General features: G+C 38.5%; 1 protein-coding gene across 3 annotated transcripts in view; it reads right to left on the bottom strand.

Annotated features, from left to right (window-relative positions):
• The window catches only part of RBM33 (RNA binding motif protein 33), a 102173-nt gene that overhangs the window by 58471 nt on the left and 28482 nt on the right, over window positions 1-15220 (bottom strand). For all 3 annotated transcript variants that reach the window (XM_059469303.1, XM_059469309.1, XM_059469318.1), the window contains exons 7-9: window positions 9932-10103; window positions 4956-5161; window positions 2851-3151 (exon numbers count right to left, since the gene is read on the bottom strand). In XM_059469303.1, coding sequence (XP_059325286.1) covers window positions 2851-3151; window positions 4956-5161; window positions 9932-10103 — 679 coding nt within the window. The remainder of the gene's footprint in view (window positions 1-2850; window positions 3152-4955; window positions 5162-9931; window positions 10104-15220) is intronic.

The following is a 15220-nucleotide window of genomic DNA, read 5'->3' as shown; positions in this document are numbered from 1 at the left end:
GGTATCCACAGAGCCTCATCTTTTAGGGGCTTGATAGTCCAACTCCTTAATCATTTATGAAACTTCAAAGACAAAAAATAGCAGCAATCCATTTAAAACTGACTTGAAAGTTACTGGTATTTTCAAATCAGGATTCAAGGCTGGGCAGGGAGATGGTGGCCACTGTAAAGAGATTTGCCTTTGAAACATCAAAGGAATAGGCCTATGATAGGATTCCTCAACAGTGTTTCTGCTCCTTTTCAGGCTGAAGTGGCTGTCTAGTAAGAGCTCTTATAGATGGTTTTTTATTCACATGAAAATTTTGTAGCAATTTACAGGAGGTTTGAGTCTATTTTAGAAAATATTGATACACTCTAAGCATTTCAAGACTTACTGAAACCAAAAAGATGTTTAAAAAGTGTATTTCTATGATCTGCACTTAGGAAAAGTGTTCCTGATGCTGACAATTAGAAGCGTGTGAGCTTTATCCTGCCATAAAATTAGAGAGGAAAAAATGCCAGTCTACACTAAAACATGACAGCACACCATTAAAATTACCAGAACCTAAGTGTGCATATCATGCACTTCTAGACATGGCATTTTTAGCTTCCAGGCATCACATTTTCAACAAGAGAATCCCAATAAACTTTGCACCTATCTGACTACATTCTCTAATGTGTAAAGCCCCTCATGTATCTGGAAATATGTTCAGCCAACAAGGGGCAGGACATCATCAAGACCACAAAGTCAATCTGATCTTTCATCCTTCCCATTACCCTGAAAGAAATGAGGCTGCAAGTGGAACACATCCTTTTGTTGCCAACCACCAGTCTCTGCCTACTGGAGCTTCAAGCAGATGGATTAAAGGAAGATTTTTTTAAGAGGAAGCTTGGAACAGCACTTCCTACACTGGAATTTCTATCTACCACTTGACTGCAGTGACTGCTTTAAAATTCACCTTAATATGCAAAAACCATTGAAGATGTTAGAATTACATTCATTTATCTACAGAAAGCTCCTAATTTCCAACACATTTTCACATTTTCCTTATGTGTGCAAGTGTTTACTTTCATGTGACATAACTGTACTGCTACAGATTAGGACTGAGATGGCCACTACTCTCAGTCACTGCAGGAGACTCAGCTTCCAATAGATGCTCTCTAATCAAGAAGATGAAATTTCTACAGTGACTTAAAAGATCATATTTAATAGTATGCTGCACACCTATTAGCAGAAAAAATTCAGCAGTCTTGCCAAGGACTCTTTCAGTAAAATGAATGGCACAAAGGGATTTCATATGAAGCAGCTGCCATCAATACACAGAGCAAAGAATGTCCTTGCTGAATGCAGGTTTTAACACCATTCAACAATCTCAACTCACTCTGCAGGGCAGCTCAGTCTAAGAGAACACCTGAACTTTTACAAGCCAAGAAATGAATGTGCACATAAAGTCAGCAGATGTAAGATGTTAAAAACCCAAGAACACCTTTCCTTTTACAAATCCAATACTGAAGATCTCCTAACCTGCAGGAAGTATACAACTTTCTGGAAATAAGGATGTGCATAAAGATTGAAAAACTGAACAAGATCAAGCAAGAGACCTGCAACAGCTACAGTGCCACAGACATAGTGGCAAAGCTGAGAAGAGCCTGAAGCTGCCCAGCAATGTGAAAAAAAGACTCCTCAGACAAAGGGAAGAAAACACATTAAGATACTTCTGACATTAGGCAAAAGCACAAACTCTCAGTAGCCATTCCCAGGATTATGATCACATTATTGCTTACCTAGATAGAAAAGATCTAGTACTGTTTCACAGGGACAGAGAAAAGGCATCTAGAATAGTCTAGAAGCAATTTTTGCTTCTCATTAAACAGTAACTTACTTTGGTAGTGCTAGAAAAATGCACAGAAGGTACAAATCCACAAGTAAAGATTCTTTTGGAGTGTTTCCAGATAATCTGTCCTGATGCATAATTTTGTGGGAAGCACCACAGGGAAAAGCAAAATAAACTCTGACAAAGCCATATGTGAGCAGCAAAACAGACCTCTATACTTTGGCAATATTCTACCCTGCCAAATTCCTGCTTTTCATTGGTCAAATCAATGAAGCAAAGATAGCACTGGCTTGGAGTTCTGCTGATGTGAAGGGGGGAAAATACAGAAAATCTAATGGCAAATATGTATAAATATTGATGTATTTTTTTAGGCTGTCTTGTCCCAACATAATCAGAAATCAGAGCTATGCAGGTATCTTTTTTTAACCCTCTTTGGGATTAAACACTTCCTAAATAAGCAGCAGTATGAACAGCTTTGCTGAGAGCTACCCTAAGAAATGTAGCTCAAATGCTTGTGTTAACTTAGAGAAAACAGTATTTGCAAATCAAAACAATTACAGATGTGCTTCTGTGAAAGGAGAATTGAGGGCATGTATCTTGTCAAGAAAGGACAGCAACTGGTATCTTTCACAGAGCAATTACATGGCAAGGAGTGCCTCAGTACCCTCTCACCAAAACAGGTAGATTGTCCTCGGAAATTCACAAATTATAGTACTTTCCTAGTTTTGAAAAATGACATTTATTGTTTTTTGAGAAGCACATTCTCTTTTCAGTTTCCATTTTTCCTGCTCTTCTCAGGCTTTACATCAGAACAGCAAACATGGTAAAAGCTGAAAAGGCTTTGCTTGTTCAGCTGGCCACAGTCCAACAACATTATGTCTTACTTCAGGCAAAACATTTGTTTCAAGCTTCAAGAAAAAAACCCAGCAGTCTGAAGAACATTTCCATGAAGTGATAAACAAACAAATTGGTCCATCTCTGGCAAAGAATGAGCTGAGTCACGCTTGCATGACTGGCAAGGTGTTCAGAGATCTCACCTTGTACGGGCGTCACCACGGTCCCCTTGAAATGCGGATTGATGTGGATGTTCTTCGGCTGCTGGGGGGTCACTGGAGGGGGAGTCATCATTATTCGAGGTGTTTCTATCTGAGGGGGCATATGTAGCCCTGGAGGAGGAGAAGAATGATGCTGATGCTGTAAAGGAAGCAGAGATTGTAACTGTTGCTGCTGCTGCTGTTGTTGCTGCTGTTGCTGTTGTTGTTGTTGCTGCTGTTGTTGCTGCTGGAACAGACTCATAACAGGTTGCTGGTGTGTTGGAATTAACCTCTGTGAGTGAGTCTAAAGTCAGACAAAAGAACAGAGTCACTAGGCTTTAAAGTCAAAATATCCTGACATAAATGAGCACAAAACCAAGACATCTCTGGAGAACAATTAAGGCCAATTATGAACAGAAAAAATTCTTTTCCCTAAAATCAACTGGATCCACCAAAAACCATCAGCACAGGAAAGCAAAGGAGCAATCAAAAACATTCAAGTGAAGAAGAAAGCAACAAAGAGCAAAGAAGCACAGGGAATGCAGACACATTCACTCATTTTTAACAGTGAAACCATCTGGTTTCATATGTAGTCAGGGCTCTGCATAGGTCAGTGTTATTAACTGCAATAAGGTTTATGTGGAGATCACTAGAAATCTGAGTCCTAGTACCAAAACAAATCCACTACCTCTTCTCTCATGTATACAAGAGCCTCTCTCAGATAACAGACCTAGCACTAGCAACAGAAGTCAAAATACAAATTCAGGTATCAGTGCAGCACAAATTCAACTACTCTTCAATATCAGTGCAGCACACCTAACCATACTGCTTGAAGAAAAAACTCATTTGAAGATATATTTCAAAGGTCTCCTTCCAAACACAGAAGAAAGTCTCTTGCTGCTCAACTATTAGAAAAAAATGGCCAAAATCAGTGCTAATAAATAGTGTCTCTTCTCAGAGACATCCTTCTGCCCCTCAAGTCACTGTTACTAGATCTCAGTCCTACATCAGCAACTTCCAAGAGGCAGTGCAAGAAGAGGCCCAAGGAGGCAACCTTTTAGCAACAAAGGTGCGACAGACTTTCTTGTTTCTTCCAGTGTACATAAAGCACAGAACTACATAGTATGCACAAAAAGACACTGTGATGAATACAAAAATATTTACATTTAAAATCAAAATAGCTTGCAATGACTGCAGCAAAACAGAAAAAAATATTCAACCTTCACTGCTTAAAAAGCACAAAATTTAATACTGCAGGGCTCTCAAGCACTGAGATATCCACCGACTCCTGCCAGTGACCAGCACCTACTTACTGCTGTTGGAAAAAATCACCTTTGTTTAACACAGATGACCTTGTCCTGCAAAGATATATAAAGACTTTGTTCTACAATCTCAGCTTCCAGTATATTTTATGACAGTGAACAAAAATAAGTGATGACCTCTTGATCACTTGCTGGAGATGGTTTTGGTTTTCATAAGGCTTTTTTGATGGGAAAAGTAAAGTCTTAATATTGTGATACAAAGCACAGCAGAGAAATAGAAAAGAGCAACAAAGCTAAATTTCATTTGAAATCCCAAAATAGTAAATTATCTAGTAATGAAGTGCTGATTACTGTCCTCAGCTTTTATTTACCTCCATAGTAGCATAGCTTATAGGCAAACAGATTTTTTAAAGAAGTATCAGCAAAAACATTACCTTGACAGAAGCCAAGAAGCATTTTACAAAATCATATTTTTTAAACTACATTATTATAAATAATGAAGGATTGAACATGTTTCCATGTTGTATGAAGACTTTTCAGAGGAATTCAGTTTTTCCTCCATCCTCATGCTAACCAGCAGTTAAGTCTGACTGTGACTCATCAGTCAAAATGCACTTTTCATTTGGAGGTCTTGAGATTGCTCAAGGTGAAGCCAGTAACAGGACTGAGCACATACTTTGCAATCATCACATCACACAAAGCCCACACTGCCTAAGAGTGCCCAGAAAGAGCAGAAAGTCTACACTGGAACATATATCCCATCTTTGCAAAGATTCATGATTTAAAATACATTTCTCTACAACTTCCTGCAAGGATGCTCAAAGAATACTAAGGATTGAAAGGTACCATTGATGGCTGGTTTGGCAGCAGTGCAGGCCTGTGATCCTTCATTCTTCCCCTGTCATTACTGTCTCTCCTTTGGTCTCCCATTCCATGGCACATGACTGAGCCTCCTCTTCTCCCTCCTCTCCTGGAGCCGTACCGCCCCTGCTTGAGCTGCCTCTCCCTCTCTTCAAACTCACGTAGGGCTGCCTGGGCTTCTGCAGAAAGCTCTGTCGAGACAGGAAAATGGGGAAAATTATTTTAGCTTCGTGCTGAAAAGGTGGAAAACACAATGACAAATAAAACACTGCTAGAACTACAGAAGAATCCCTGCAACTAACAAAATTTGTAGGCACTTTGATCTCCTTTAGGTGGCATGTTAACATTTTGTTAAAACATCTTTAAAAGGGAAAAGCACAGATACTTCTGTCTTCTGCACAGGCAAAAAGCAGCAGATAAATGAAACAAACGAACAAAAAGGTTTGGTTGTTTTCTTTTTCAAGATGGTATTGAAGTCTGTCTTCTGCTCTAAGAGAAGGCTGTGGCTCCCCTCAAAGTATTATCTTTAACATCTCACTTATCTGCAAATGTCAGGAAAGACAATGAACCTGCAGTAAACTTTACTGTAAAGGATCTGTTGAGTCTTCCATATAAACAGATTTTATGCACCACTCTTCTGCACACTGGCCTACTCCAAAGAAGGACATCCTGCTTGCTGAAATGTTTCAAGTACATAACTAAATTTTTGTTTTACTGTATGTGGTTTAAGAACCAACTGTACTTCACAAGTGGTAATTCCACTGAAGAGAGAGCACACATTAAAATCTGTGCTTAGCTCAAGCCAAACACATGGCTGCTGGTAACACCCAGCCAACTCACATCATTGGGTTGGCTGTGTTGAGTAAACACCAGAAAACACGTGGTACTTAGCAAAGATGACAAATTTGCTTGAAGCCTTGGATAGTGCTGACAACATTAAAATGATGCAGTAATAGACCCAGGTAACGAAATCACTTGAAAATACAGAAAAGGTCTACAACAGACTTCAGAAAACATACCATGAAAGTATGAGCAGAACCACTCACCAGGTTTCAATCACTTACAAGGGGTAATAAACTTTAACTCAAACATGCAGCTGAATCTTTTGCCATGTGCTAGTCAGATCCTTTGTTAACCCTAAATTGATTTCTGCCTCTAACACAGCAAAATTAAACTACTAAAAACAAACACACTCGTGACAAATAAAAGCATATTTTGAACTAATATGGTATTTACTTGTCAATACTACACACAGTGGCCATAATATCAGAATTACAGTAATTAGTATCTGGCAGGAGACATTACAACTGTCTCCACACCATGAGATATCCTCTCCCAAGAATACATAACTAAATCAATTAGAAAACTCTAACAATTTCTTGTGAGTCTAAAGGCCAAAGCTACTTAACCCACCTCCATCTTTAACATCTTCATAAGTAATCTCTGTTAGTCTTTGAAGTTGAGGATTGACAGAAGGGCAGAAAAGGGTGAGCACTGAGCATTCCCTCTGCGGCAGTTGTTCTTACTTTGCTACAAAAACTATCTGCATGACTGAGCTGTAAAGACTGTCAATTTGCATGTCCCAGTTTACAGAAGTATTTAGCACCTCCACAAAGCAGGAGCTTTTCAATTTTTAAAAGTTCTGAACTTGCTGATGGCCTGTAAGAACACAGCAAACATGACAGACTTCTAAAAGCCCAGGATCTGCCCAGGTTTCCTATTTTATTTTTGGACATTGGTGATGAGAAGTTTCTTTACCTCCTTTTCTCTCCACTCTGACACCACAACTGAATGGCATAAAGCCTTAACAAATACTCTTATGAAATGCTACCTTTGCCCTCAAGGCACTGCAGAGCCCAAGACAATCAGGCTTTATGAAGAAAATTTTACACAATGCTCACAATGAGGGAAGAAATCACAGTCCCTCAAGTCTTAGTATGAAGTGTCCATTTCTAACAAAAATTAAGAGAAATGTACTCTTGCCCAAAGCAATTAAAAACATTAGATGCAAGTAACACAACTGCCATAGTCATTTCTGGCTGCCAGGGATCAAAAATGCTGGTTAGATAGGAAAAACTATCTAGCTCTTATTTCAAGTCTTCTTCCTCTCCACACCTGAATCAAGTTGTGTTTCTTCAGAAACCCACAAACACTGAAGGGCAAATGTGGGCTTTGACCTGACCTGCCTGAAAGACAGACCCCTACTTTCCATACATTCAAGAGGGAAAATAGTGCCACTATGCTGCAAAAGAGTGTCTCTATCCCTCATCCAGAAATGATCCAAGTCCTGCAGGGCATCCTGAGCGTTCTGCTGCTTGGACAGATGTTTTGTTTTCCCAGGAATAGGACAGGGAGGGCAATTTCTCTGACATCTTCCACACTACAACCCTGAACTCAGCACTGGAGTCTGGAAAATAAAGTTCAGTCATTGCAACAAGTACCTACCAATGATGGTGAAGTTCCTATTAAATAACTTTGATCACATGTGAGGAAGGCAATTTTTAATGAACCTGGGAACAGAGCTAGGCTTCCTAAAAATCAAAACTATGGCCAAGTCTCTCAGCCTCTTGAGCACACACTGAAGGACACTGAATAGAAACAAGGATGGGCTGCTCCCAACAAAATTACCTCAGAGCACTGTGCTGATAAAGCTTGGGGAGGGAATGACAGCATCCATGCAAAGTCAAGTTTGTCAATCTTGGATGTGCAGAATCACTCCCTTTAAAATACATAAATTGTTTTCCTCCTCACTTTACACAAAATTTCTCAAACTTTTAAGGCCATGTCCTTAAAGGCACAGCCCACACTCTCAGTTTTTCAGCCAGAGTAGGGACCAACTTTGGAAAAAAATCCCAAACAAAACCACACAAAAATTCACATACATACTACACCTATGACCACAGAAGTACAATATAAAAACTGGATTTTAAAAATAAGACGATTACATCAATAAAGTAAATTTCCTCCACAACATGCCACTGCTTAGACAAAAGTGCAGGTTCAGAACCCTCTTGCAGAAGTTAAGACCGATGCCATGAGCACCTCAAGTGCTGCATGTAGCTACATATCACCCACCACACATCAAAATATCATCAGCTCTATTATGAGGGGGCTGCATATTGAATTTGAGAGCACTGTGTCCCATACACAGATCAAGCAGAGGAGAAGGCACGGGAGATGGTTTTGCAAGGAGGGAAGCAACAGAAACAGTCCCTGCTTCCCTGAAAGCAGCCTCAGACTGCTCAAGAAAAGAGGGGATGAGCAGAGGAAGAAGAGATTCTCCTTCCCTCCCTGGGCTCTTGCAAGCACAGCCAGGTGTTCATCCATATGAACACAGCTCCTCCCTGGCTAAGAACTCGTGCACAACTACAAATACATATTCATTTACATATATAAGCAGTATGTTGTCATTTCTCCTCATCATCCAGATCTGCAAACTGATTACACTCTGTGCTTCTGGACACAGAGCAACTGGACAAATTTAGAACACTTCAACTTCCCAGGCCTGCCTGAAATCTCAGACATGAGGCATCACAGTGAACATAAGCCAGCTAAGCAGGGCATAACAAGAAGTACTGCCACATCCAAAGTGACCTTTGTTAGCACTTTGCAATTGGTTCTGCAGAAGTCTAAGGGTTTGAGTTGTGTATTTTTGATTAGATAGAAAGGGAATACTTTAATTTGGTAATACCAAAGACATTTTTACTCTTCACATTCTTTAAGATCTGATTACATCCAGAGAATAATTACTATTCCCACTCTGAGAAGGCTTCATGTAATGGCACTGAAAGAAGATAATGTACTTCTTATCAAAGGTGACAAACTTGGTATTGCTAGAAATCAATTGCACAGCTGTCCTATAATACCCCTCTTCTGAACTTTGAAAATCCATTCTTTACATTATCTGGGATGAAGAATTGTTTAGGAAAGATCTTAGCTACATTACTGAGAAGACTGTATTTTTACATCTTTTTTACCAGCACACACTTGGTCTCATCTTGACTGTACAGTTCTCACACACAGTTAATGCAGTGAATCAGCAATTATTTTTCCAGTGTCTCTAAGTGTCAAGATTAATTTCACTATTGCTGGTAATAAAATGGTTTCAAATGACATCTTTAATCAGTAAGTAAGAATGCACTCCTCCAATAGAGACAAGCTGTCACAAAAGGTCACCAAAATGTGACAGGATGGAAATTACGTTTGTAACTTCAACTGAAATGTTAATTCCTCTTTAAGTGTTTTCTGAACTATGTTCATATTTTAGAGTAAGGAGATGTAGGTCTGCAATGGAATTTCATTTTTAAACCATAGCAGCTGTAAAAATTTGCTCTATAATCTTAAAAGGAAGCAGTTATTTATATCTGCAAACAGAATTTTTGTGGTTTAACCTTCTACCACATGGTCAGTTATCTGGTCTCTATCAACAAATCATTAAGAAAAACTAGTATATGAATAGAAACCATTTCACAACAGCAATATTGTGGTTTTGCCAAACATTAGTTTAAAAACCTCTTTATAGAATCATCCACATGTGCACTCATCTTTTCCTTCTATCTCAGAGCTACATCTCAGATTATTTAGAATTACATTTGGAAGTCTAATTCAAATCACTGTTCCCTTAACAGTCATGCTCCACTATAAGGTTTTCTCCTTACTGGCCGGTCTTGTTTTTATATTAAACTAAATCCACAGACAGATGAAAACAAATGCAATTGTCCTTTATCTTGTAATTATGCGCAGAAATTTAGTTATTCCAGTGCACTCTTGTTTTTAAATTTTCTGTTTTGTCAAGCCACCAACACCTTTTGTATAAACAAGATACAGTTTCTGTGTGGTTTGTAGAAATGTGGTCTCATGGTTGCAAATATATTTGGAATGCACCTGAGCTAAAACACCCTTTGCCTTTTACTACCACTCATTACAGCTCTGCAAAACAATCCATTGCCACAAAGCCTCACCCAAAGTTTCTGGAATGTTCCTCCTTTCTCTTGTCACATCTGAGAGCCTGATGATGGTTCCTTCTTTCCGTTCGGTTTTGAAACGTAATCGTCCGGACTCTTCATCATCATCCTCCTCCTCATCAGACTCTTCTTTTGTTTCTTCTTGAAGTTCCAGAGACCCAATAGCTGCCTAAATCACAAAAACCAGAGGACATGTAGCCTCAAAAAACCAAGTCTCTTATAAACAGTATCAAAAGCAAGCTTTCTTTAAAAGCCCCTTTCTACAATTTTGCTGGCATTATACATTGTGTTCATTATAATTCAGGGAACATTTAAGAGCTGGTGATTTTTTTAAAATAAAAATACATGTACTACATGATAAATAATAAAGTAAAACACATTTAGAAAATAAATTTGCTGTAATATTTAAGGGATTATTGAAACTCCAGTTAGAACCTCCATCTGATTAGTAGGTACTTCTGCACACAGATTTTTATCACTGAATTGACTATGATGCAAACTTTGGTTACTACCAGATTCAAATAACAGAACAGTAAAATCCATTTTTTTTCATCTTTTAACAACTGTCAGTACCATGCTGTTAAAAAAACCTAACCAAACAAGATAACCTTGTATCTCAATCCCATTCCTCTAGGTATGTATGCCTGTACCTTGCTCCTCAAATACCTCCCAGTTTCAATTCAGTAATTGATGGGAGAATAAGAATAAGATTGGATAAAACTGGAAATACCAAATTTATATTCTGGGTGCTATTGGAATGCTTCTGGAATTTACTTTCCAGTTCTCTCTAGAACATTTATTTAAATAAAACAATGTTCCAAATGAAAATGGATCCCTCTCCTTCAAATGAATAGAAACTTAGAAAAAGATTCCATTTTCACATGTAGGCCTGATGAAAATGTCCAGAGTGTTACACAAGTTATACTGGATTTCTACAGCATTAGAAGTGTTCTAATATCATGTGATTCTCCATAAAAATTTTTGGTTACTTGATTATGTGGTATTTGATTATTTCTTGTACAAGCCTACTTGTCCATTTCTTAGAGCCTGTTAAATTAAAATGAACATGCATTTTAATTCTATGCAAAGCCACTAAATACATCTTAAATTTAATGCTGCTTGAGGACAGTTAAAAAATGAGCCAAATCTAACATGTAAAAATGGTTTAATCTTCTAATTAACCACATCAGTGCAGAAATTTATATGAGAAAGGCACAGCAAGTGTGACACTCAGGTGGACAGATATTAAATCACAAATCAAGAAAGAATTAATAGCATAATTGTGCAAGAGACTGCAAATTTCCCTATCTAGCAACCTAACTGCATTCATAACCAAAATAAAAATGAGTGAAGCAAGATCAGAGACAGGGTGACCTGGCAAAACAGTTTCTGCTTTAAAAGACAGCAAACCTGATGAACTCAAGCTCAAAGCTACTCCAGCTTTGGTCTGGTGAATAAAAGATCTGCATACTTAGTTACAGGGCTTTAATGGGCTACTGATCCCATTTTATCCATTCCAGACAAACTTTTAAGCCCTCCATTTCCTGACCTCACAAAACTGCTTTAAGATACAACTAAGAGAACAGTCAAATTTTACAAAAGATTTTAAGGCTTTCATGTTACAAATATATTTATTTTGGTATAAAAACTTAATCATATTAAAAAAAAAAAAACAGGCAAAAACAACAGGGAAAGCAGGAGGAAAAAAACACCTTCAACAAGACTGAAAGAAATCCAAACCTCAAAAGCAAACCCAACTGAGCACAACTGGTCTAATTAACATATCCACATATAATCAAAACACCTTTGAGGGCAAGCATTTGATACTGGTGGAACAGAGGAGGGATGTTAGCAAGGAAAGAGATGCTAACATGGTTTAATGAAAACAAACAACACCAAGAGAAAGACAGGGCTGACATTTTACTTGAAAAGAGGGACTCCCAAAAGAGCAAGGAGAAGCAATATCTCTATTAAATCTGCTTTTCATAAATATCACAAACTCCATAATTTTACTGTCTGACTTCTTCCTTTTAGAAACTTTTCCTTGAGGATCAGGATTTGGAAGTCAGAACTGGAGCAGCTGTTTTGCAAGACATGCTTACTCTACACCGAGCCTCCTGCTTTACTCTAAAGCACAAACCCCAGACACATCTAGGGCCCTTAGAAGCTACATTGGAATTCTGGTTTTTATTAATCAAAGACTGGTCTCAGTCATGTAATCTCATCTGTGAGTGCTAAACTTAATCATGCAAGGCTCTATGTGTGGCTCAAACTTCAGAATTGGGACTAGAAAGAATAATGAAGTCTACATTGTCCTGAAAACTTCTGCTATGTTTTAATGAAATGCTATTAAAAACCCTGAAACACTCTGTTGCATTTTGACAATTATCATTCTGGAAAAAAAAATCTATTCTAAAAAGAAAATATAAGAAAACATCCTAATTTCTGACAGACTATCAGACTTACCTACAGAACAATAAAAAAAAATTCCAAACTTTTCTAGACTAGCATTATTCTACTCTTACCCACTTATACCAATTCTGAAGTCTTGGTCTGACCCACTTTATTCACCAGCATAATGCTCATGCCACCCATTAACCAGCAACAGCCATACAAGCATTACATATCAAAGACAAAAAAAATATCAAAGGAGTTAATGAAAAAGCAGGCACCAAGGCAAGGCAGTGCTGGAGAATGGTAACTGACCCATATCCAAATCTGATTATTGAGGGATTTATGCAATGGAACACAAACATGTCTGACAGCCACCCATGAGTTCTCTCCACACAGCTCCAGGAAAGGCTGGCTGAGCAGGGTAGGAGCCCACATCCTTCCCCTGCAGTTTGTTCTGCACTTGTAAAATGCAAGATTCCTGCAGGATCATTTCCACCTTCCAGCCAAACAGAAGCTGCTTTGCCAAGATACAGCATGAATGGATTCTATGTTTCAAAAAAACAACTGCAGACACAGAATTAAGCCATATTGTTACTTACAGGATTGGCTTTAATACCTGCTAATCATGAATATCTCTGCATAGATTTTAACAGCCCTTGAATGGCCACTTGAGGTCACTGCACTGGACTCACCAGCCCAGGCTTCCCAAAGGGAGCTCTACATTTCCCACTATGACACCTTGCACAAAGCTACCACAGAGCTTTGCTGACCCTTACACAGAAACAGAATGACCTTTCTGGTGCCACGAGGTCAGGGGCTCCTGCCATCCTCATTCAATAACTGTGCCCTAAATCCCAGCCACTGAGCAGGGCTCCTCACACTGGGTTATGATCTGCTGTGGAGAAGGGCTGAGTGCTCCTGCCCTGAGCAGCTTACAGGAATGGTGTCAGACACAGCCCAAGGGATGCTGCAGAAACACTGACACAGCATGATCCTCCCAAAGATGGGATCCCCCCAGACACAGGATCCCCCCCACACACAGGGTTCAGGAGAGCTTTGTTCCAGATATGCAGAAGATGTGCAAAACCAACTAAATTAAAGGTGAAACAAAGAACTTCTACTAATAAGCCATAAAAAAGGAAGTGGAGGCATCTGCTACAGGTAAACACTGAAGAAGATGCACTTGCTCAATCCCAGGGGATCAAAAAATAACAGGGCAGATAGGAGGATATTATACCTATTCCAAGGGCACCTCGATTCCACAGATGAAAAATGGAGTCAAAAACCAAATCTAAGTGCCTTATAATATGTTTAAAAATTGGCTGTTTTGATTTGCACTCTTTTCACCACTTTCCTCCATGCTGGCAGGTCGTGTTTTCAAACTTGAACAACAGAACTAAAGTGCAGAAGTTTTGGCTAAGCACAGATGCAACATATCAGACATAATATGTTATTTTGTCTACAAAAAAAAAAAGAGATATGGGTATTTTTTCCCCCAAGCCTTTATTCTATCAAAAGAAAAGCAGTATGCAGCATTTCTTCATGAAATGCTTTCTTGACTAAAGTACTCTTCACTTCTTATCATCATAACCCAAGACACAGTTTAAATTATGCAATGATAAATCCTCTATCATTGACTTCACAGATAACTTCCAATATAAAACAAAGACATTACGAATTCCAATTTCATGAGATTTAATTTTTATGAACACTTCACAGAAGTAATTAGTGATATTTTCCCTCTAAAATATTTAGGACATGATATATCATGTGGCTCTTCTGTCACACCTATTTGCTGCTGAAACTTCTGGGTGTTGGGTTTTGCTTCATACCTTAGGAAGGCAAAAATATTTTCTGAAGCAATGCTACATTTTTGAATGAAGCCACACAGAGTGTTGTTTATTTATTAACCCAAGTTCTCAAATTTTAAGCACTGTTTCAAAAACAAACTTTACCTGCCTACTCCTCACTTCTCCCACCTGAATGCCACTTGTAACAATTGTCTCCCCTCCCTTATTCACTTCTTTCCCCCATCACGTTCCAATTCCCCAGCCAGTCAGATTTTCTCTTGGTTTACAAAATGATTTCTTATTTCTTCATGCAATATAATAAGAAGCTTTAGCTGGTTTTAATGTAACTGCTCAAAATAAAACACCACCCAACATTCTCCTCTGTTACTCAGATGCCAAATTTCAACCAAGAGATAATAATGCTCTTTCTTTGTACCACATCCATTTCTTTGTACCACATCCATTACAGCTCCACTCTTGTTGCAGGAGAATGCCAACCTTTACCCCTGTTTACAAGCACTGAATGTTATGAGATTTAAGGAAAAGTGCTGTTACTTTACACTTGAATAAAGAACAGAACTCTTCAGAGCTGGAGGCAGGCATCTAACCACGCAATGAACAGAAGTGAATACTCTACAAAGGTTCCCTCCCATTCTTCAGAGAGTGCAACTGTGAGCCTACTGCCAAATGGAAGTAAGATCCATACAAAATGACAAAGGAAAAAAAGATGGTACTGTTTTGGAGAAAATAAACCTGTGACAATCTACAAACAATGAGAATAAAGCCAAAATGTAGAGTAACTGAAGGTATGGCCAAAACATTCACCGTATATGATGAACAAATTCCATAAAAGCTTCCTTTACAAAACAAATTAAAAACTTGCATCAATGGTACCTTTTGAATTAAACACATTTATTTCTGAATTAGACAAATTTAGACAATGTGACTATTAGAGGATTCTCACTCTGGAGTTCATGCTCCCAAAATGAAGCTGTGCTTTTACAGCAGTAAGTTTGGCACTGAATCCCAGCTATGCATTTAATTTTACACGATGTGCATCGTGTCCATCATCTCAGACTGCGGCTGCAGACACAACAAATGC

The sequence above is a fragment of the Ammospiza nelsoni genome, chromosome 1 (assembly GCF_027579445.1).
Source record: "Ammospiza nelsoni isolate bAmmNel1 chromosome 1, bAmmNel1.pri, whole genome shotgun sequence".
NCBI classification, from domain to species: domain Eukaryota; kingdom Metazoa; phylum Chordata; class Aves; order Passeriformes; family Passerellidae; genus Ammospiza; species Ammospiza nelsoni.
The sequence above is the reverse complement of the archived record's forward strand: the minus strand, read 5'-3'. Positions and strand labels throughout refer to the sequence as shown.